The sequence below is a fragment of the Artemia franciscana genome, chromosome 7 (genome assembly GCF_032884065.1).
Source record: "Artemia franciscana chromosome 7, ASM3288406v1, whole genome shotgun sequence".
Classification (NCBI taxonomy): Eukaryota; Metazoa; Arthropoda; class Branchiopoda; order Anostraca; family Artemiidae; genus Artemia; species Artemia franciscana.
In genome coordinates, this window is record NC_088869.1 from 26,969,795 (window position 1) to 26,994,966 (window position 25,172).

The following is a 25,172-nucleotide window of genomic DNA, read 5'->3' on the forward strand; positions in this document are numbered from 1 at the left end:
AAAGGTTAGTGGGGGGATCGCAGTGGTGCCAATTAGGGGAGGGGGCGTTCTTCAATCATACAGATAGAAAATTATTCCACTCTAATTCTGGTTCAAACAATGCCTACCTTTCTATTAAATAAATAATAATAATAAAAAAAAAAGCTTCCATGATTATTCGGGGCTGTGACGTCAAATTGTTGTTGTGCCCTGAGAGGTAACTCATGCTTTTTGCCATCAGAAGCTAGTAAAGAACGAACATTTAGCCCATTGTAACCGAAAACTAAAAAAGAAAATCGAAAAAAACTCAAATGAGGAAGAATCGCCATTTAAAGCTGATTTAGAAATGGTAACTGTTATTTCGAGCCATCTTATTGGTAAGAGTTAAGTAGGGAAATACATTTATGGGAATTTCATACGCACTTTGCTTTTTACGTACTTCACGTGTTTTTAGTACGCACCTCGTGTGTCTTAATTTTCTTTCCTTTTTTCTCCATGAAAACCTTCTCTGAAGAAACCTAGAAAGTTTTTTTTTTTTTTTTTTTTTTTCATCGTTTAAATCAATTTAGTTTATATTGGTTCTTACTCTTTTTATGTGATTTAACGTCATCAGAATTTATTGCTTCATTTTGTGATTCTCTTTAAACAAACAACTTTATGCTATTCAGTCGGAGAGTTTGCGGTCATGATACCCCATAAATTCTGATTATACCGCTGAAAAGAAGTTCTATTTAATTCTGATTTCCAGCTCAAAACTTTATTCATTTCTTGGCTATTCTTCTTGTATTTCCCGTTCTCCGAAAAAGTGGCAAAAAGTGTTTTATGACCTCATTTTCCATAGCCCCTTGCTTTCCGAGAGGAGCATTGTCTTCTTTGATTTTGGAGTTGGTTGCTTCTAGGCCAAGTATTCTCGTTGAATTTCAATTATAAAGATTCCATTGTGGAAGAATGTGAACAAGATCCAGGAGCTCTTGTCAGAAGCATTTTGGCACTGTTTTCTATCTTTCTTGTTTAGTGTTGTATCCGTTGTAATTTCTCTAGTTTTAAGGATGATATGTGATAGGTAAGGGCGTATCCAGGAATTTTTGTTCGGGGAGAATTTTCTTGTGGGGGGCTCTAAAAAACGTGACAATGATTTGTTTATTTGTATTTTTATTGCGTTGCTACGAGTCGAACTTTTTGGGAGGGGGGATTTAAACCACATACTCCCCCCCCCCCCTGGATACGGCCTTGGTGATAGGCCTTAAGGTTGTCTTTGCTTTAATTTATTTATGATAGGGGATCTATGCTAATTGTCTAGTTTCATCTTGGCTTCTATTAGATATTAAATAAAAAAAAAAAATTTTTTTTAATGAAAGTAAGGAGCGACATTAAAACTTAAAACGAACAGAAATTACTCCGTATATGAAAGGGGCTTTTCTTCCTCAACGCCTCCCTCTGTACGCTAAAGTTTGACTCTTTCTCTTAGCTCTACTCTTTAAAAAAGGAAAAAAACTTTAGCGTAAAGAGCGGGGCGTTGAGGAAGAAAAGCCCCTTTCATATACGGAGTAATTTCTGTTCGTTTTAAGTTTTAATGTCGCTCCTTACTTTCATTTAAAAAAAATTGTTTTTTTTTTATTTAATTTCTGGACGTTTTTTAATTCATGCATGTTTTGATCTTGGCTCTCCGCATATAAATAATTAAAACGAAATTTGCATATTAATTTTCTTTTTGGCTAAATGGCTTTCTCAAAGTTTTAATCGGAAGATTTTGAGAAAAAAGGAGAGAGGGAGGAAGCCTAGCTGCCCTCTAATTTTTTGATTACTTAAAAAGGCAACTAGAACTTTTAATTGTATTATGAACATTTTCATTAGTAAAAAATATTCGTAATTTACGAATTAACTTACGCAACGAACTTCTATCTTCGTATATTTTTATTGCGTATATGAGGGAGTTCACCCCTCGTCGATACCTCGCTCTTTACACTAAAGCTTAAATTCTGTCCCAATTCCTTAAGAATGACCCTTGAATCACAAAGGCCGCATAATAAATAGCTGAAATTACTAAAAATACTTTTGCGTAAAGAGCGAGGTATTATGAGGAGGTAAACCCCTCATATGCGCAATAATTTCCCCTCGTTTTAAGTTTTAATGCTGCTCCTCACTTTCAGTAGAAAAAACTTCTCATGTTTTATTTTTTATTTTGTTTTTTCCTTGTTTTTTTTAAATAATGCAAAAACATCCTGCGCCCCCTTCATTGAAAGTCTCTTCCCCCATGAGAAGCTTTTCCATGGAAAGATCCTCCCGCGTACCCCCCCCCCCACATCAACTCTCCCTCCCAAACCAAAAAAAATCCCCCTGAAAACGTCCGCACATTTCCCAGTAACCATTACTATATGTAAACACAGGTCAAAGTTTGTGACTTGCAATCCCTCCCAGGGAGATTGCGGGGTAGTAGGTCGTCCCCAAAGACATAGTTATTAGGTTTTTTGACTATGGTGAATAAAATGGCTATCTCAGAATTTTGATCCGGTGACTTTTGGGAAAAATGAGTGTGGGAGGGGGCCTAGGTGCCCTCCAATTTTTTGGTCGCTTAAAAAGGGCACTAGAACTTTTAATTTCCGTTAGAATGAGCCCTCCCGCGACTTTCTTGGACGACTGGGTCGATACGATCACCCCTGGAAAAAAAAATAAAAATAAAAAATAAAATAAAATAAACATGCATCCGTAATTTGTCTTCTGGCAAAAAATGTGAAATTTCACATTTTTGTAGATAGGAGCTTGAAACTTCTACAATAAGGTTCTCTGATACGCTGAATCTGATGGTGTGATTTTCGTTAAGATTGTATGACTTTTAGGGGTGTTTTCCCCTATTTTCTAAAATGAGGCAAATTTTCTCAGGCTCGTAACATTTGATGGGTCATACCAATCTCGATGAAAGTTATATATTTGAAATCAGCATTAAAATGCGATTTTTTTTATGTAGCTATTGGTATCAAAATTACATTTTTTAGAGTTTTGGTTACTATTGAGCCCGGTCGCTCCTTACTACAGTTCGTTACCATGAACTGTTTGATTCCAGAATAATTTTTGTAACTTTAAAATTTTGTTTTCATGTACTTAATTATCATCATCCTGGACTTCATGCATGTTTAGCTGCAGTACTCCTTCTGGGTAGTTTTCTTCTCTTTAATCTCGCTTTTTCGGGTAGGTACTTCTCGTGAACTGTTACAAGTCAAAAACCAAAGTGTTGGACAGCCATAGGGATTTCTTCTATTCTAGCGTTTTCTTGGCAAATTTAAAGAAGAAAACTTGTCAATGCCAAGTCGTTAAAATAATATCAAGTATTTAACGGGCAACATTTTGATGGTCATGTACAATATAATTTTGCGACAAGCATTAATGCTTACCGCTATTGTAATAATAAATAAATAAATAAATAAATATAGGGAACTAGATAATGACATGAATTCCATTGGCGTAAAGGCTTGATCGGTAACGGCCAGTAGATTTGAAATTTTAAATGACAACCTTGCAAAATGTCAGATACTATCTGAAAGTTTAAAAAAAGAAAAGAAAAAAAAAATTGTAAAGATACATAATCATTTAAGGTTTGAAATACCTCAGGACAAAAATAGAGTAGCTTCCAAAAGACATTTTTGTAGGAAATTCAGGCTTTCTTCCTGGTGATTCCAAATATATAACATTTTACAGAGGCTTGCTATTTGAAATTATTGAAATTTTCGATTGCTTAGAAGTTTGTACGGAGAAAAGTTTCGATTTATTGACACGTGTCAGGCTCTTTGTTTTCAAACCTTTCCTTCAGTTGTTTTACTGCTAATAAAGGTCAATGTTTGAATGCTTAGAACTTGGCTGCGAACACAAGAAAAATAAAAGTAAAAATCCCTCATTATACAAAACAAACAATTTTTTGTTTGCTAAACAAACGTTTCGATGTCCATATTTGGAGTCATCGGGAAGAATTGTTTTTGTTTTGTTTTGTTTTTTTTTTCATTAAATAAAAGTAAAATTAATAAAAAAAATAAAAAAATACAAAACAAAATACAAATGTTTTGTTTATACAAAATAAACAATTTTTTTTTCAAATCTTAGGTTGCATTGAGATTCTCTTGTAGTCATTAAATTTTTTGAGGCTCCAGTTTTCAACTTGACGAAAACCTCCAAGTCCCTTGGATGGAATGTATGCTGTCCCTTTAAATTAATTAAATTTTACTCCTCCGTATAGTAGGTGAGCTTTGAAGAAAAAAATGTCTAGTTTTGGGTTTCTTGGGTATTGACTCGTAATACTTTAGGCAATACAGTATAATTACACTTTAGGCAATACGGTATAATGTCTAGTTTTTGGGTTTCTTGGGTATTGACTCATAATACTTTAAGCAATACGGTATAATAAAAAATAGATTGGTGGGTGTTTCGGCCATTCAAAATAAAAACCCACTAAAAGCAATAGATTTTTTGCACGTTCAATTTTAATGGCCGTAGTTTATCGATCAGTTATATCTAAAATTAATTTTAAGAAGCAAAGTTTTTTTTTCTGATGGAAGTTAAGAACGAAATCGAAACTTAACGAACAAAAATTATTGCTTTCCAGTTAGTCTAACATGTGATTGTAACACTGTCTCAAATAGCCTGACTCGTGATGTTTCCATATTTGAAAAACTAACGCTTTACTGGAAACACAAAACCAACCCGACGAAATAGGATTAGGAGCAGAAAAGTCCATAAGTAGCCTCAAGAAAATAAAAGACTGATTTTTAAGGTTCTCAGTAGTCTTTCACGTGGAGTAAAATCAAATAAAAAAAAAGGTCAACCAAGTCCTTTTTCAGTAACGTACTAGTTTTTTAGAATTCTACAAATATACGGAAATACATGTTATATAAACTGCGAAGCAAAAACTTTTGATCGTTTCAAGTTTCAAATTAAATAAAAAAAATCAAGTTTTTTTGTAACTGAAAGTAAGGAGCGACATTAAAACTTAAAACAACAGAAATTATTCGTATATAAAAAAGGCTGTCCCCTCCTCAACGCCTCGCTCTTTACGCTAAAGTTTTTTTATTGTTTAAAAAAAATTCAGTTGTGAGAAAGAGTTAAACTTTAGCGTAAAGAGCGGGGTGTTGAGGAGGGGACAGCCTCTTTCATATACGGAATAATTGTGTTGCGAGAGCAACACTTTGGTTTTGTCCAGTTTTTTTTTTTTTTTTTTTTTTTTTTTTTTTTTTTTCTATGCCGCCGATCTCGGCTTATTCCTGGAAACTGGTAAGGGTCTAACCTGTGCCGTTTTTACGGAAAGTGTGGACCTCAGGCCGGATTGATGAATATGACATTACATTTTGGAAAGCTCCGCAGAACTCTTGCCTGGGGCCAAAAAGGATGGGTATTGCTTGTCCACGAGCCAGAGCCTATGGTGTGCGAAGTGAAGTGGAGTTATATAGCCTATGTCAGAGAGAATTATCTGAAGTTGTGCAGCCAAGTTTTCGTTTCATCAAACCATGTGTCTGCTTTCGAGTGGAAAGCTCCGTTCTAGCAGGCAAGCAGGCAGGCACCACTTTCAAATTGAAGATGGACTAAAATCTATAAGTGTTAAATATATGTGGCAGTTACCCGGCCCCACAGCTAATATATGTTCTTTGAGTGATAAATAGAAAAATTTACAGAAGCAAAAAAGCGGCATTTTCCCACGGGTCCGAAAGTGCTGCCTTGATTTCGACTGGGTTTATCATTTGTTTTTTCGGACTTGGGATTGAGGTAGAGAAATGTTATCAGATATACCTCTCAAACTTTAAAAGTTCTGTCATTGCTAAACAAATTGGAGCTTATCCTTTGCTCCTTTCTAAGTGGTGACGTTAAAAACTTGGCCTGCGGCAAAAAAAATCAACTTTTAAACTAAGACAGATAGAATTTTTTTTTTTCGACGGCAATCGATAGCTCTTGATGAGCTGATTAAAGAATCTGCCATCCATTTTTTGGTACAAAAATTCCTTCATGAGATATACTAGTTTGAAAGTTTCAAGGGGTTGACAACTTCAATAGTAGGGTACACACTGAAACCAAAAATAGGCCGATAGCAATTGTGAGACAGGTAGAGGACTTGTAAGCAACAGTCGGCTGTTAGACCATAATCGTCTTCGGCAATAAGGGGTTTGCCACTTTGGCTAGTTGGTGTACCTATTATTTGTTTCCGGTGTATTTGATGGTAAGACCAATTTGGTTCCAGTGGTAAGACATGCAGGGGACTTGTAAGTAATAATCGTCTGTTAGGCTACAATCATCTTCAGGGAAGAGGGTTTTGTAACTTTTGCTATTTGGTGTAGCCTACCCATACTCACTGTAACCTAGAATTAAGTGTTTACGCAACGGGTACAACCGATAACGTAAAACAATGAGGTGGTTTCGTAATAATTAGTGTCACCTATGGTATTTTAATCCTGAAAAGTTACGAATAGCTTTATAATACCAACTAGATTATGTAAGATATTGTTCCAAGTTTTCAACCGTCACGATGTCTACGATTGAAAAGAATAAACTTCAACTGGCTGCAAAGTCAATTTAGTCCCTTCTTTCGATATTATTTTGTTATTGTCGTTTTTTCAACGCTGAGGAATAGCCTCTGATCATGTGATTTCTAATCACGTTCTTCTTTGAACATAACGTTTTAAAAGCTTCGATAGGCTGACAACTTCAGCGTTTAACCGATAGCAAAGAAACAAAACCAAAATGTTGCTCTCGCAACACTTTATTCGGCGAAGCCGGACAAAGGTTGCTGCAAAACTTCACGTTGCTCAGGCAACGTAGGTCTAGTTTCTGTTCGTTTTAAGTTTTAATGTTGTTGCTTACTTTCAGTTGGTTTTTATTTATTTAATAACGACCACAAGCCGAAGACATGCAATATTTTTGGTTTATCATCACGTAAAAATCATAGTTATGAAGCTGTTTAAGATAATTGTGTTGCGAGAGCAACACTTTGGTTTAGTCCAGATTTTTTTTTTTTTTTCCTATGCCGCCGATGTCGGCTTATTCCTGGAAACTGGTAAGGGTCTAACCTGTGCGGTTTTTATGGAAAGTGTGGACCTCAGGCTGGATTGATGAATATGGCATTACATTTTGGAAAGCTCCGCAGAACTCTTGCCTGGGGCCAAAAAGGATGGCTTTTGCTTGTCCACGAGCCAGAGCCTATGGTGTGAGAAGTGAAGTGGAGTTATGTAGCCTATGTCAGAGAGGAGTATCTGAAGTTGTGCAGCCAAGCTTTCGTTTCATCAAACCATGTTTCTGCTTTCGAGTGGAAAGCTCCGTTCTAGCAGGCAAGCAGGCAGGCACCACTTTCAAATTGAAGATGGACTAAAATCTATAAGTGTTAAATATATGTGGCATTTACCCGGCCCCACCGCCAATATATCTTCTTTGAGTGATAAATAGAAAATTTACAGAAGCCAAAAAGCGGCATTTTCCCACGAGTCCGAAAGTGCATCCGTGATTTTGGCTGGGTTTATCGTTTGTTTTTTCGGACTTGGGATTGAGGTAGAGAAATGTTATCAGATGTACCTCTTAAACTTTAAAAGTTCTGTCACTGCTAAAGAAATTGGAGCTTATCCTTTGCTCCTTTCTAAGTGGTGACGTTAGAAAGTTGGCCTACGGAAAAAAAATAATCAACTTTTGAACTAAGACAGATAGAATTTTTTTTTTCGACGGCAATCGATCGCTCTTGATGAGCTGATCAAAGTATCTGTCATCCATTTTTTGGTACAGAAATTCCTTCATGAGATATACTAGTTTGAAAGTTTCAAGGGGTTGACAGCTTCAGTAGTAGGGTAAACACTGAAACCAAAAACAAGCCGATACCAATTGTGAGACATGTAGGGGACTTGTAAGGAAAAGTCGGCTGTTAGCTCATAATCATCTTCGGCAGTGAGGGGTTTGCAAATTTTGCTATTTGGTGTACCTATTATTTGTTTCCAGTGTATTTGATGGTAAGACCGAGTTGGTTCCAGTGGTAAGACATGTAGGGGGCTTGTAAGTAATAATCGTCTCTTAGGCTACAATCATCATTAGTGAAGAGGGGTTTGTACCTTTTGCTAGTTGGTGTAGCCTACTCATACTCACTGTAACCTAGAATTAAGTGTTTACGCAACGGGTACAAACGATAACGTAAAACAACGAGGCAGTTTCATAATAATTAATAGAGTGTCATCTTTGGTATTTTTATCCTGAAAAGTTACGGATAGCTTTATAATACCAACTAGATTATATAAAATATTGTTCCAAGTCTTGATCCGTCACGATGTCTACGATTGAAAAGGATAAAGTTCAACTGGCTGCAAAGTCAATTTAGTCCCTTCTTTTGATATTCTTTTGTTATTATTGTTTTTTCAACGCTGAGGAATAGCCTTTGATCATGTGATTACTGATCGCGTTCTTCTTTGAACATAACGTTTTAAAAGCTTCGATAGGCTGACAACTTCAGCGTTTAACCGATAGCAAAGAAACTAAACCAAAGTGTTCCTCTCCCAACACTTTATTCGGCGAAGCCGTACAAAGGTTGCCGCAACACTGCACGTTGCTCAGGCAACGTAGGTCTAGTATTAAATGCTAAGATTGGCCGAAAAATACCACGAACAAATTATTGTTTATATCGACCATTATTTAACAAAATTCTAAGTTTAGCGTAAAGAGTGAGGTATTGACGATGGGGCAAACTCCCTCATATACGTAAAATGGGGGGTTCGCCCCCTCATCAATACCTCGCTCTTGCGCTAAAGCTCGAATTGTGTTCCAATTTTTTTAAGAATGTCCCCTGAATCACGAAAGCCGTTTAATTAGAATAAATAGCCCTTTTGAAATAACTAAAAATACTTTAGCGTAAAGGGTGAAGTATTGACGAGAAGGCGAACCACCTCATATACGTAATAATTTCCGTTCATTTTAAGTTGTAATGTTGCTCCTTACTTTCAGTTAAAAAGCTTGTTTTTTTAAAATTTAATTTATGATTCTTATTTAAATAATGTTGGGAAACCCAGTAGCCCCTTCATGGGAATTCTCTTCCCCTATGAAAATTCCTTCATGGTAAAGATCTTCCCACGTTAACGCTCTCACCCCGACCCCCCCCCCCCCATCATCAGAAAAAATCCCCCTGAAAACGTCTTAATACTTCCCAATAACCAATACTATATGTAAACAATGGGCAAAGTTCATAGCTTGCAGTCCTTCCCCCGGGGACTGTTGGGGATTAAGTCGTCCTCAAAGACATAGCTATTAGATTTGTCGACTATGTTGAATAAAATGATAATCTAAAATTTTTAATCCGGTGACTGGGGAAAAATGAGCGTGGGAGGGGGCCTAGTTGCCCTTCAATTTTTTGGTCACTTAAAAGGACACAATAAATTTTAATTTCCGTTCGAATGAACTCTCTCTTGACATTGTAGGATCACTGGGTCGATACCATCACCCATGGGAAAAAAGAACAAAAAAACAAATAAACACGCATAAGTGATCTTTCTTCTGGCAAAAATTACAAAATTCCATATTTTTGCAGATAGAAGCTTGAATCCTCTACAATCGGGTTTTCTGATACGCTGAATCTGATGATGTGATTTTCATTAAGAGTCTATGACTTGTATGGGAGTGTTCCCCCTTTTTTGAAAATAAGGCAAATATTCTCAGGCTCGTAATTTCTGATGGGTTGGACTAAACTTGTTGAAACTTATATATTTAAAATCAGCGTAAAAATCCGATTCTTTCGATATATCTATTTGGCATCAAAATTCCGCTTTTCGATTACTATTGAGCCGGGTCGCTCCTTACGTACAGTTCGTTACCACGAACTGTTTGATTCGCTCTTTACTTCCATAGGAAAATAAACTGTTTTTTTTTATTAATTTATATCCGTTTTTAGGATTTTTTAAAATGCACAGTAAACCTCACAAAAAAATCTTTGTCTGACTTGGGCGAATGCACCAAACAAGTTAAAATGAGTTTTTGTTAAAATATGTAGATTTTATTATTTACCCTTCCAAAACTTTCCCTTCAAAAATCTGCTTTTTTGTGCAACTCGTGTTGTCTTTGAGGAGTTGCAGATAAAAGATTCACTTATTCATGAAATATTGTCCTATATAAAAAAAAAGAAATGAGATTTTAGAAAACCAAAGGACGTTAAAAGAATTTTAGATGTGGAGTTAACATAATTCACGAAAATTTGTGTAATTATTATTACTATTTTTCTTCGGGAAGGCTGCAAAGAATTTTGAATTTTGCATTAGATAGTATACTTTCGTTATTTTAGCTTTTTGAACACATCTTGGAGGAACTGGTCATTAGAATCATATTATTAAGAATATAAGGATATAAAAAGTTGAATTCAGCGAAGACAGAGGGATTGGCCCTCACTTGTCCCCAAATGACGAACATTTATGTGACGTTTAACCAGTGACCAACTCATTCACGCTTTGGCGATGCGGGGAAGTAAAGCCGTAAATGCGAAACATAACTTTGCATAATTATGTATTTCGATGCTCATACGATTTCGCAGGGGCCCATTAGTGCTGAAAAAAGTTTTTTTTTTGTTTGTCAACTTCATCCTCCCTCTTTGACGAAATTACTGATATGCTACAATTCCTTAAGCTGAAACTGTATTTGTTCACCTATTATTCTGAATACAGCGTAATGAGAGCGTTCTTTGACTTTCTAAAGTGGCTGATGTGGTTCTTTTGTATTGTGATGATATGTATAATAAAAGTGTCTCTCTCTTTTAAATAAGTAAAGAAAAAGTAGGAAAAAAGCTGTAGAACTGTTTATGATTGTCTATTCATCAATAGATGAAGAAAGAAATTACCTTCCATTCACTATAACAATATGTAGCCAATCTGTATTAGGTCCCTTAGGAAAATGGGACTTCCACACGGTAGAAGAGTTTTCTTGTTTGACATTTCCGACAAACCTGTAGAGCGACACATTGTAGAGCTTTGCTATGCTTTTATATAGGACAGTGGTTCTCAAACAATGGTAAGCGTACCCCTTGGGGGTGCACACAATTTTTTAGGGTGTACGCGGCCGGCCAAAAAAAAAAAAACCTTAAACTCTGGGATTGTCAATTTTGTTTATATTTTAACTATTGTTTACTTAGTACCAGGACGTCATTTTTTTTGGGGTGGGAGTAAGGGGGCAGTTGCTCCCCCGCTCCCCAATAATGAGGAGAGCGAAAAATATTATACAGTCTATGCCCCTTGACTATCTGGATACGAACCTCTCTTGCCCCCCTCCCCCCCCCCCCCCCCGTGGAAATGCTGAAGATTTGGCCCTGCTTAGTACCGGTAGCTGAGAAGGGATACCTAAAATGTTTTGTGGGTAAAAAGGGGTACAGTATCTAGATAAGCTTGAGGACCACTGATATAGGGAATGAAAAATTGTTTTTTATAACAATTATTTCGTATACATTGATGAATACGCAATCAATGAAATACCTAAAGTCACTTCGTAATTCAAGAAAAAGACTCACGAAAACAAGTTTAAGTCATGACATTAATATAATATTTTCATCCATCACCTTGTTTTTACTTTTCTGCACTTAAATACTTTAGGAATTGGGATTGATAATTTAATGTTGAAACTTAAAGAATGCTTTCCGGCCAATACATTCTTTAATGAGTTCTTTTAGTTTGTTAAAATGCTTGAGTGTCTAATCGTTTTATTGTTGTCTTCCAGAAATATCCGGAGAGATCTGTTCAGAAAGTGATCTTTACCATGATTCGTCGAGGGGAATTACAACACCGAATGCAGAGAAAATTGCTTTATAGACTTAAGTAAAGTTTGCTGAAATTGGGTAACCGAACTTGGTCGTTTCCTATAAGCGCATTCGATTATCCTATTTTATATTTTCTTCAACAGATGAATCAATAAATTCTTTTTTAATTTTTTTTTGTCTAATTTTGTTTATTCAAAGGTTACTAGTCCAAAAAAAAAAAAAAATACTTCAAGAAAAACTAAATAAAATTTTGCATTCTTCTGGAGAAATAAAATTTGGAACGGTTGCTGGAATCTGACTACATGTTGATCATATCCAAAAGTAAGTATTTTAAAGCGTCTAGACAACTATTTGCCTCCCCCTCCCTCTTTATATATTTAGATCATTGCGATTTAAAAGATTTTTTAGTAAGTTCTTGTGTTTTTAATTTTATCTTTCTCATACCAACGGTAGTGGAAGGGGAGGGGGATAAAATTTTTAATCCAAATGTTTCGAGAAGTACTTCAAGCGATAGCTTTTTTGGTGCTTTACAAATCAATAATATGTCAAATTATTAGAGATGAAAATATGTTTTAGTTTGGTTAGTCCAGCTCCATAATAAAAAACGGAAACGTGTGCCATTTTTGGCAAAAATGAGTTCGATCTACAGCGTGGACAAACTTGAAAAAAAATTGTCACAATAAAATTTGGAAAATGGTTTATGCCTCATTTTGACTATGATAGCCGAATTTTGTCCATCTCAAACTGACCTTGTTTAAAATTAAATTTTAAAAATCAAGATTTTTCAACTGTCAGTAAGGAGCAACATTAAAACTTAAAAGGAACAGAAATTATTACGTATATAAACGGGGGCTGCCTCCTCCTCAAGACCTTACACTTTACGCTAAAATTTTTTAGTACTTTTGAAAAAAGCTTCTTGTTGTTCCAATCAAGCGACCCTTGTGTTTCAGGGGTCGTTCTTAAGGAATTGGGAGAGAATTCAAACTTAGTGTAAATACCGAGGTGTTGAGGAGGAGGCAACTCCCTTCGTATACGTAATAATTTCGGTTGGTTTTAATTTTTAATGTCGCTCCTTACTTTCATTTGAAAAATCTGTTTTATTTAATTTCTGATCTTTTTCAAATAATCCTAGAAAATCTGGTCCCACATCCACGGAGAAATACCCACTCCACGGATATATCTTCTAGACAATTCAATCCCGGTGAAAATTTACCTAGGATAATTACCCTTAACAACTCCATGCGTAAAACTGAGACGGAAAAGAGAAAGCTAGAAATACAAAAATAATTTCATATAGAAATTCTCGCAAATTCCTTCAGTGTATAATTTCCTCTGACAAGTTCACCCCCTGGAAACTTCTCTCCCCATGGAGAGTTCCCCCGTGAGAAAACACCCAGCGGAAAATTCGTCTTCCCACCGTAAGATGTATGCATCCAAATAATAGATACTTTGCGTAAACAATAGAATTTTTTTTAACTTAAAAACCTTTCCTTTGGGGCTGTGGGGTTCATGTTATATTCAAAGGCAGAGTTAGTGCCTTTCAGCTATGATGAACAAAATAGCTATCTCAAAATTTTAATCGGATGATTAAAGTTGCTCCCACAATCATTTTAGTCACATAAAATAGGCACTAGAACTTTTAATTTCCGTTTGAATGAGCCCTCTCATGATAATCTAGAACCACCGTGTCAATACGATCACCCCCGGAAAAAATAGAAATAAACACGCATCCGTGATCTTTCTTCTGGCAGAAAATACAAAATTCCATATTTTTGCAGATAGAAGCTTGAAACCTCTATATTAGGGTTCTCTTGAGACGCTGAATCTGATGGTGTGATTTTTATTAAGCTTCTGTGACTTTTAGGGTTGGTTTCCCCCTTTTTTCAAAAATAAGGCAAATTTTCTCAGACTCGTAACTTTTGATGCGTAAGATTAAATTTGATGAAACTTATATATTTGAAATCAGCATAAAAATCCAATTCTTCTGATAAGAATTTTGGTTAGTTTTGAGCCGGGTCGCTCCTTACAATTTGACATTTATGTCTAGGAACCATCACCTTCAAGAACCAGAATTTATTACATCTTTTTTAAGTAGTCCTGATTGAAGTAGAACAAATTATTTGAGTCGAAATTAGAAAACAGATAATAAATATTAAAAACAAAATTTAACTTGTTTTCAAAATGGACAAAAATCTATGGATATAGTTGAAAACGAGAGGTTGAAAACGGATTTGGCTTTATTTAACACATTTTTCAAAGTAGTCTTAAGTTATAATTAAATTTTAAAAAAACAAGTTTTTTTAACTGAAATTAAGGAGCAAAATTAAAACTTAAAACGAACAGAAATTACTTCGTATATGAAAGGGGTTGCTTCCTCACCAACATCCCGCTCTTGACGCTAAAGTTTGACTCTTTCTCTCAACTCTTCTTTTTAAAACAGTAAAAAACTTTAGCGTAAAGAGCGGGATGTTGGTGAGGAAGCAGCCCCTTTCATATACGAAGTAATTTCTGTTCGTTTTAAGTTTTAATTTTGCTCCTTACTTTCAGTTAAAAAAAATTGTTTTTTTTTATTTAATTTCTGAACGTTTTTCAATCAATGCATGTTTTGATTTTGGCTCTCCGCAGATGAATAATTAAAACGAAATTTGCATATTTATTATTTTGTTTTTGCTAAATGACTTTCTCATAATTTTGATTGAATGATTTTGAGAAAAAAGAGCGGGGGAGGAAGCCTAGTTGCCCTCTGATTTTTTGGTTAATTAAGATAAAGGCAACTAGAACTTTTAATTTTTTACGAATCTTTTTTTTAGTAAAAGATATACGTAACTTATAAATTAGCTTGTTTTTATTCTCATGAGAATAAATTATTCTCATGTTTTTATTACATATATGAGGGGGTTCGCCCCCTCGTCAGTACCTAGCTCTTTACACTAAAGCTTAGATTTTGTCCCAATTCATTAAGAATGACCCCTGAATCACCGAAGCCGTAAAATAAATAGTTGAAATTACTAAAAATACTTTAGCGTAAAGAGCGGGGTATTAGGAGGAGGTGAGCCCCTCATATGGGTAATAATTTCTGTTCGTTTTAAGTTTTAATGCTGCTCTTTACTTCCAGCTGAAAAAACTTTTTCATATTTCTTTTTTCATTGTTTTTATTAATAATGCTAGTAAATCCTGCGCTCCCTTCATGGAAATTTTCTTCTACCATGACAAATTCCTCGATGGAAGTTCCCCCAGCCTATCCCCCTATTCTCAACCCCTCCCCCCAACCAAAAAATCCTACTGAAAACGCCTACACGCTTCCCAATAACCATTACTATATGTAAGCACTGGTCAAATTTTGTAACTTGTAGCCCCTCCCCCAGGGACTGTGGGGGAGTAAGTCATCCCAAAGACATAGTTTTTATGGTTTTCGACTATGCTGAACAAAATGGCTATCTCAAAATTTTGATCCGTTGACTTTAGGAAAAAAATGAGCGTGGGAGGGGGCCTAGATGCCCTCCAATTTTTTTGGTCACTTAAAAAGGGCACTAGAACTTTTCATTTCCGTTAGAATGAGCCCTCTTGCGACATTCTAGGACCACTTGGTCGATACGATGACCCCTGAGAAAAAAAAACAAAAAAAAAAACAAACAAACAAACAAATAAACACGCACCCGTGATTTGTCTTCTGGCAAAAAATACAAAATTCCACATTTTTGTAGATAGGAGCTTGAAACTTCTACAGTAGGGTTCTCTGAGACGCTGAATCTGATGGTGTCATTTTCGTTAAGATCCTACGACTCTTAGGGGGTGTTTCCCCCTATTTTCCTAAATAAGGCAAATTTTCTCAGGCTCGTAACTTTTGATGGGTAAGACTAAACTTGATGAAACTTATATATTTAAAATCAGCATTAAAATTCGATTCTTTTGATGTAGCTATTGATATAAAAATTCAATTTTTTAGAGTTTTGGTTACTTTTGAGCCGGATCGCTCCTTACTACAGTTCGTTACGTCGAACTATTTGAAAATGCATAAATGAAAAAAGCCTTTGAGTTGAGGAAAAGCAGTTATCCTTTTGTGCTCCTTGTTTTCACTTATATTCATAGACTCTCGAGAAGAAAAAAATATTTTCCACTTGGAAAATGAGTCATTCTTATTGCTATTATTACGTTTGAGTTTTTTAGTCTACTCTCAGACATAAGTTCGTCTTATCTAAAATTCGAATATAAGTTACCACGGCCATAGGCGAGTGTTCTATCAAGTCATTGCGCTATCAAGTCTTGTATAACAGCGTTTGTTGTATACTTTTTGCTGTGCCTAATCATCTATTTATGTTGTTTTATTTTTACAAGGGGGATTATGCACGACGGGAGAAATTTTGATGGTGTATTATCACACCTGTCATCGGAAGTGCATGATGATGATTTTATTAAGTGATTAAACCTTTACAAGTATTTCACTGCTAAATGTCTACAAACTAACACTATAGAGGAAGAAAAAAAAAACAAAAACAATATCGGAAGTGCATACACTGATAAAATAAAATGGCTCACAAATTTATATGACAAAAATAAAAATGACATAAGTACACAATTAAAAGTCCGAGAATTAAGGAAAAATGAATTAAAAGGGCAGTGGATAAATTTTTGACGTTAGGTATCACGATAGTTACTAGCGAATAAAATCATTTTTCTGAAAGCTCCTTTTTAACCTTTTTCATGATTTTCCTAATTTAAAAGGGTGCCATGTTTATTGGCTCAGTTAGAGAGTTCCCAGCGCAGTCGGTGAACCTTACACGAAACACGGAAGCGGCTTTTAGTGCGTGAAAACACACCTGCGTTAAACCCTGGGCTCTTCATAAAATCTTGAGGTATAGAATAAAACACCGAACATTTTTTTTTTCTTCATGGTTTGGGACCCTATTTAAATCTGTTTTATTTTATTCGGATGAAATCTTTACTCTGTTTTTGCTTATTCTTGCATTAGCCAAAAAATTGTAACTTGAAAATATTCAAACTCTTGGGTTTGCTGGCAGAATTTCTAGCCAGTCGAGACAGGTTTTGAATTTTAAACAGTCGAACCACAAGACAAAAATGAGTTTGATGTGTTGCATTTCCAGAATGATACATTTCTTGAATCCTCAATTTTGACCCACCAATTTAGGTAAGCGTTAATATTTTCTCCTTAAAGGTATTGGATGCCTCTACTACCTCTTACCGCTTAATAGGGCGAAAGATTCTCTGTGTATGACTATTTCATTCCAATTTTGACAAAACCGTTGAATCGGAATACTAAAAGCCCCATATTTTTCTGGACTTGAAACAACGCGCTATGTTCTTAATTTTTTACTATATTGAACTGTGGTGGGGGAAATTTTACTTCTAAATCAGAATCTGGAAAAATTCATATCAGAATCTAGAAAAACGGCTACACCAGCATAAAAAAGACATAGACAAGGCATTAATTTCAAATAGTTCTAATAACTCCTTTGATTCTGCTTTAGGTTTGCATATATTTAATAATCCCTCCCACACGATACTTTTTGAAAAATCTTCACTCATTAGTAATGATTTGGGGATAAAACAGGTGGTTCGGGAATCAATCGAAATTAGTCTCAAAATAAATAATAATATTTCTTTGAATAGGGACTTGGGGAAGTACTCACTAAATTCTTTATGCTCGAACTTAATTAAAAATGATCTAACAAAATATTTTACTAAACCAATTTATAATAGCATTGAACCAGTTACAAAAAGTCCTTTGAGGCAGGCTGCCAAAAACGCAAGGTTAGCTTTGAAAACTTGCATTTAATCATTTTGTTCTGTTTTGTTTGAATGAATTTATCATCTCACTTCATTGTATTTATCAGTCCTGGTTGAACTTTGTTGAATTAAGGATGCTAGGGCTGTTTTTAAAAAAAACATTATTAGTTTTAATTCTCACATTTTAATGTAAGTTTATATATAAATATATATATATTTTTATCTTTCTCGTGTTGTGCTGAAGACGGCCCTCGGACATAGGGCCGAAATATCCACTGAATCGATTTCTACTGTCTTGAAAAGAATTTCCCTGTTTCTTCTACTTTGTGTTTGTTTGCTAAATAATACTGGCCAATTCTCTTGTAGAAATTTGTTTCGCCTGCAAATGTTCACAAATTTATCCTTGTTGTTTATCTTTTGCGTATATTCATCTATACTTGTAATGTTTATTTCGTATTTTGATTTCCAAGAGAAAACTTTAGCTCACGTGCTAGAGATATCCTAAGCCTACGATAAAATTTAAGTACTTTTGCACATCAATAAAGGAAAATAAAAAAAATGCACTAAAGCAAAAGTATAAAAGTCAGGAAATAGAAAGACGAGTAGGAAAAATTTTTATTTTTGAAAAGAAAACAATAACGAGTTGTAAACAATTTATCAACCATTTTCACATGCTACTACGATTTAACAATAAGGGGAGCCAACTTTCCTTCATCCTTGGACACAGGGATCCCCATTCAGGCCACTTATAACAGAGCAAAATAACTAGTAATACGTAGTGATTAACAGCTTTTCAATAGGCACCGTGGATATTATTTATTCATTTATTTTATTTTTCACCCACACGATACATAAAGTAAACATGGTGGAGTAAGAATAAATATAAAAAAACACAAAGAGAAAAACAAATACACACAAATAGTCAACGAAAAAAACGGATAAGACGGTGGTGAGGGGATAGGCGCGCAGAAGCTGTACTAGAGAGTTTTCTGTGAAGAATCTCCAACTTTAAAGTTATATCAGGAACTGAAAATTTTCTAACAAGAGTCCGGTTTTTTGTCCAAGGTGGAAGATACAGAAGAAATTTGCAAAATTTGAAATAATTTATCCGAATTCTTTTTAAATTACTATTATTAAGAAGTTGGAAAAGACCTGAAGCATAAAGGACAGAATGATCACAAAAAGTAGAATAAAGTTTGGCCAGCCCACGTCTATTATACTTCCCTCTGTTTGCAACAATATTTGCATTACCAATCTGAATCTTTTTGCTTATATCACAAACAGTACGCTGACGTAAGCTCGAAAGATTGTTAGTAATAGAGATACCAAGCCAACGAATACAATCAACAAGAGGGATAGTGAAGTTATTACAGTGAAGGGGAGTTGCAGTAGTACAGTTGTAGGGAAGAAACTCACATTTATCTATATTAAGTGAAAGGCCAATATCAGAGAAAGCATCAGAAACTATAGAGACCATTTGGGAAAGACCCTTTTTGGAACGGCTAATCAGAAGCAAGTCGTCAGCATACGCAAGATAAGAAACATCCGCAAGACCAGAAAGGTAAGTACCTGAAATCTTAGCCAGCACACTAGAAATACAAATCTTAAAAAGCGTAGGGGACAGAACACCACCCTGCCTAACTCCTCTTTGTATTCTTATAATAGTGTCTGGTGCAGATCTTAATTGAAGAAAAAAGTTTGAATACCAAAACCAAAGAAGCATTATAACAGAGAGATTGACCCCAGAATTATACAAGGAAAAAAGGAGCTGACTATGGACCACACTATCAAACGCTTTCGAAAGATCCAAAGCAAACATATAAAGACCATTTCCCTTAGAAGAATTATCAGCTAGTAGAGAAGACAGAATCTTATGTGCATGATGACAACCCACCCCATATCGAAAACCAAATTGGTTCTCACCCTTAATAATATTTTTAGTCAAAAAAGGTAGAAGGATATACTCAAAAACCTTACTAATATTACAAGATACAGTAATAGGTCGATAGCTGGAACAATCAGTCGGTGACTTTCCCCTTTTTAAAATTGACGAAACAGTGCCACACAGAAAACTCTCAGGTACGTATGAAGTACATAGACACATTTGAAAAAGAAGCTGAAAGTGAGATATAAGGGGGATGCATTCAATCGGCATATGCATCTTAGAAATACCATCCTTATCTATTGAATCAGATTTTAAACTTTTCACAGCATCAAATATAGTAACTATTCAAATATCAAATATTGCAACTATTATAGTTAGGAACAATCGTTCTTGCGACAGAAGAACGAAAAAAAGACAAAATCAAATAAGGGTTATTTTGACGAAAAGACAAAGTAAATATTTAGGCAAAGGCTTCCGCTAAGCCCTTCTCAGTGCAAAAGAAAATAACTAACCTTTGATGTAATCTACACAGAAGCAAATAAATGACTGAAGAAAAACTGAAAAAGATGAATCTAATAATCTTGTTCTGTCATACATAATAATTGTCTTTTTTACAAGGATTTAAATAGAAGACCTAGGTCTGTTGTTTGGGTCAAAACGATACTTCATTCGGAATTTCGCCATTTATTGAGCGCTCTCTTCTTCTTGTGCTCTGTTTGGTAAACTATTAAAAGATATATAGTGAGTATATCATAAGTGCTCACTCACCGTAGTGCATTTCTGCGACTCTTTTCTTGAAACTAAGACACTTTTTGTTATGAAATGAAGAAGTAACAAATTCTAGCCTTTTTGCGTGGATTTGTCTAATTTTACAGTTGTTATGTCTTGATTACAGTAATAGCTGTAACCTAGTTGCTATATCTTGATTATAGTAATACCTGCAACCTAGTAGAGTGCGAACATCGATTCATAGTAAACAAAAATTTAAAATCGTGTTTGCAATTAAACTGTTTTGAGTAATGGAAAAATTTTCAGTTGATACTGAACCAAAAGTGGTAACAGTTATCCAGGTTCAGCTAATAGTAATTTGCATCTATAAAAAATAGAGAATTTTAAAAATGAGCCTGAAATACCCAAAAACTGGTGGCAAATAAAAAAAAAAACACCGTTGGAATAAATGTGACAGAAAGCTCCTTGTCTAAAGCTTAATATCCCCAATAATGATATTTGAAGCAAATATTGTTTGACATTGATATCAGGCGTATGTCCTTTTTTCCGTCAGCCCTTGTGGCCTACTAGGTGGTCATGGACGGAGGAGTAAAAGGGTTGTTTGAGAGCTAGTTTTTATATCTAGTACCCTTTTTAAGTAATGAAAGAGATCAGTACTATTTTGGCCTTTTTCTACCTATTCGTAACTGTAGTCAGCAGGACTACTGTCCCTGTAAAGCCAAAACAAATTAAATACACTTCAAAACGTCATATTGCTACGAGAAGGGAGTACCATTGTCCAATATCTATTAGTTTACAATAAAAACTTTCAACGATCCTATTTGTTGGGAGATTGTATACTTTGACATTTATCGGATCTTTTTTTCACCAATTTTTTTTTCTCCTAAAGGAGAATTTTCGGCTTAGTCTATAACCAACACATTCATAGAGGGACAAACCTGGCTAAATGGATAAACTTCACAAATCGATAAATACTATTTTCTGTCCGTATCGATTGCAGTATAACTTGTTAACCAAATATTAGAATTGGTACATGAACATATTATCTTAACATGCAGTTTAGCTTTGTCCTATCTAAAGCAATTTCATTATCCAAAAATACAGAAGTCACGGAAAAGTTAAATTCATTCGCTGTTTCTGGGGAAACTTTCAATAAGATTACTTGGAAGTTATACCTTCCTATATATACCTCTGAGCGTTTTCACGCATGCTTAGTTGTTAGAGAGTAAATATAAAGTATAGAAGATAAAAGCTTCTAAAAAATTAAGCTCGTAAAAAAAAAATCATAAAACAACTCAATTGCTTTCTAAGGCCGAAATTAATTTTATTAAGTGCCATAGAGGCTTTGTTGCTATTAAGTAAGTAGATCGGTGTTAAATCTTTGCCTCAAATTATTATTTTTTTTATTAAATAAGATCTGTTACAATGTTTTTCCCATTTTCTTTCTTTTTATAACGGCATTTTATGAAGAAATAAAATGAAAAACAAAGAAGAAATAAGAATCGAGGCTAGAAGGATAGAGGGGGAGGTGGGTATCATTCATTTTAAAATGGCTGAAAACGCGTAAAATCAGAGGTTTTTTGGCATGGTTAGACTTAAATATCACACTTCGTATTAATGTGTCAAAAAGGCAAATTTTCTGTAAAAAATAAGTATACTCATTATCAGCGCTCTTAATTAGGAGCTGCTTAGAGCATAGATTAGAAGTTTTGTTTCTCTTATGTTCATGTTCAAATTTTTCCGTCATTATGTATATGACTAGTTTATTATTGCATAAATAATATATTCCATTGATGAATAAAAAAGTCAGTATCCTAAAGTTGTCTCCCAATCGCTCTTTACCTCCAGATATTAAAAAACTTGTGCTCCATTACCGACAAAATTAATAAAAGGACTCGACAATTTCCCACCTTTTATTGCCAGTATAGGCGTTGACTATGTTTTGTACACACTCCCTCTTTTCCTCCCTCTTGAAAGCCAATTTAAAGCCTATTGAATTGATGTTTTAAGCTTTTTTTATGTTAAAGTCTTTGTCATTTTTTTTTCTCGTCTAGAATATCTAGAATCTTGTATAGAATAACATTTAATGAAAGATTCATCTCAAACGATCATGCAATAGTTACAAGAAATTAAAAATGTCCATTAAATTGAGGGCATATCAGCATATCCATGGCGAAAACTATATATATATTTTTAATTTCTAATTTTAGGGAATGCTGAATGCTTGAGAAAATATTAAAAATTGAATACTGACTTTAGTTGCTAGTACAACAAAACAAATTCAGTGGCGGTTCTGGCCCCTCTTGCGCCTGGGGAAAAATACTGATTCCCTCCTCCTCCGTGTCTCCCAAAAATATATGTGCCAAATTTCAACAGAATTTTTATTTATTAAGAAAATATCAATATATTAACACAATTTTTCATTTATATAAATCTGAATTTTCTTACGTTATATGGGAAAAATGAAAATTTCGGATTTAATTTGCTTTACCAACTTGATGTAAAAAAAATACAAAAATTATAAAATGATTATAAATGTTAGATTACTTATTTGAAATTTTGTACCCCTAAAATTTCTGTGCCTGGGGCAAGTGTTCCCCCCCCCCTCCTAAGGCCACCTCAGAATAAAATATAATGAGGCTTTAAAGTGTAATTGACAAATAAACTTCGAGTCAAATATTTCACAAGCCATAAAGGACCGAATTCAAGTTTTGGGGTAAAAAAAAAAAAAAAAAAAATTAAACAGTTTAAATTGTCCTAGATTCGGTACTTATCGGTTATATAATAGACACTATACAATTTCGATCGCGAATGATGTAAGCATGACACAATAAACTGGTCAAGCAACTTCTTTATATGACACAATTAGGTTTGGTTTGGTTGCAAAATAAATTGTAGCTATATTCTATTTAAGTGTTTAGTTTGTATTTTGGTTTGGTTTGGTTTATGCAAACAAATTTGGGCTATATATTTGCATATTAGGGGGGGGGGGTAAAGCATAGCAAATATTAAATACAGCAATGGTTAGTTTACGTATTTAATATATGCTACGCTTTACCCCACCCCTACCCTAATGTGCAAATATATAGCCCAAACTTGTTTCTAAACTATTATATATTCATAATATTTTGTTTGATTTCATTAGCATTAATCGAACTTCACTTCCCGAGTGTCTATTATATAACCAATAAGTACCCTAGATTCTTCAACCGCTCTTTAACAACTAGAAAAGAAATATCAAAATCAAATTATGCAACTCCTTCACTACGAGTGTTTCCGCGCCTTGTTTTACCTCCATAGTTATCATAGAAATACTGAAGCACTTAATGGGATTCGAATATCATTATATTGAATATTTTCGAGTATAGACGCTCTGTTATAAGTGGCCATCTTGAGCTCCCCAAATACATTAGAAGTAAACACACACACTCACACAACGGCAAAACCGAGTCCTTTAAATAACTGGAATAAACAAATTTGCATGCTTAACCTGTCTCAAAATCACTGTTCACATAGCTGCCTGCTAGACTTTTAATGTGGATATTATATGCGTTCCTTATTTTCACCAGATCAGAACAAGGGGAATGTGGGCCATTGTTGGTTTGAAGGATAATCTACTATTCGGTTAAAAAGTTCACGGGTGAGGTAGGCAGTTTTCATTACATGTCCAAACTCAGCTTGCATTAGCTGCCAAATCTCTATTCACAATTTTTTCGATTTGATAGTCCAACTAACACCCGCATTTTTTCCTATTTAAAATCCTTGAATTACACCATACGCTTCTAGTGAAGACATGAATACATAAAATAGCCAAAAGAAAACAAATAAACAACTTGTGGCAATTTTAGCCCCCCGTGGTCCACCAAGCTCGCCTCCAATCCTTTTCGTTCGTCTTAAAAGCATCACAGCAATCGCACATAAGGCTGTACTGCAGAAAAGTGTGACACTGAAAGCCAAGCTGAAAAAACACAATAAATATAAACAAATATACCTGTTTACATTTTTTACAGTTTTACTACACTTGCTTGCTGGTTTGTTTTACTTTCTATTTGTTTGTTTTTTTATGATCAAAAACCAGATGAAAATACTTGAGAACTAAGGAACTGCAAATAGGCTAACCTAGCTTAAGCTTTCCAAAGCAAATCTCTAAGCAATCCAAACCACGTAATTGTAGTCACACAATTTGGCATACTGACAACTCAACCCATACAATTTTAACGTAGGATATGACAGAGCACAACTCAAGACCTATAATTTAAAACAGAGCTGTTCTGCACCCCTACAACTCGACAATGGCAAGTCAACACCGAAGGACTCAGCACACCAACAAATAAAGCCAGTCAACTCAACACACAACTAACTATTCAAAGCCTTCGTCCTTACCATCCCCCATTGAATGTCTACTCTCTTCAGGTCCTTGCAAATTGTATCCACACAGTTGTGTTTCATCAGTTCTTATTTTCTAGCAATTGGACCAAAATATGAACTTTCATTTCAATGGAGATTTCCGGTATTAAATAACTCGATGAGTTGATTTTACAAGCTTTGAAATAAAAGCCATAGTCAATTTTATTTTGCTAAAATAGACGAAATGAATATCTCTTTACTGAAACGACCGTATATTCACATTTATTTGTTTAAGTTCAATAAAAAAGCGTTAAAAAAGTGAACGGTTGGACCTCGTGTTTGTTATGGAGTACGATCTGGTGGAAACTTTATTCTAATACGTATTTACTTCAAATTTAATACAAAATAATAGCGAGGCAGAAACGGTTTATTAACTAATTCTATAAGACGTATTATAATGATTACTAAAATATGAAAAATTTTAATGAGTGATGATTAAAATTTGAAAAATATGACTGTTCATTCATTAGTACCCATTACTTTCTTAAAATTCTATCATCTGTCTCTATATTTCCTAGTTTGACGATGAATGTGTAGAAGTTAATTCACTAAATACGGCCAGTCAACTGTATTCACAAAAAAAAAGAAATGCAAAATTTAATGCGAATTTAATTTTCGATCCTTCCATAACTCGCTCTCACCTGGAACAATTGAATAGTAAGTAAGTAAATAAGTTTTATTGCACTAAAAGCCCTA

At 34.6% G+C, this 25,172-nt stretch overlaps 3 protein-coding genes across 3 annotated transcripts in view; 2 read left to right on the top strand and 1 right to left on the bottom strand.

The window, feature by feature from the left end:
* LOC136029088 (DNA replication licensing factor Mcm5-like) overlaps positions 1-11,881 on the top strand; it is a 71,615-nt gene extending 59,734 nt beyond the window's left edge. The window contains exon 4 of the mRNA XM_065707148.1: positions 11,671-11,881. Within this exon, the coding sequence (XP_065563220.1) occupies positions 11,671-11,772 (102 nt within the window). The 3' untranslated portion in view covers positions 11,773-11,881. The remainder of the gene's footprint in view (positions 1-11,670) is intronic.
* The window catches only part of LOC136029082 (endoplasmic reticulum lectin 1-like), a gene marked incomplete in the record, with an annotated part of 524,377 nt that overhangs the window by 175,429 nt on the left and 323,776 nt on the right, over positions 1-25,172 (top strand).
* Positions 23,175-25,172, bottom strand: part of LOC136029652 (sodium/calcium exchanger 1-like) — a 30,194-nt gene continuing 28,196 nt past the window's right edge. Inside the window, exon 6 of the mRNA XM_065708153.1 lies at positions 23,175-24,027. Coding sequence (XP_065564225.1) covers positions 23,823-24,027 — 205 coding nt within the window. The 3' untranslated portion in view covers positions 23,175-23,822. The remainder of the gene's footprint in view (positions 24,028-25,172) is intronic.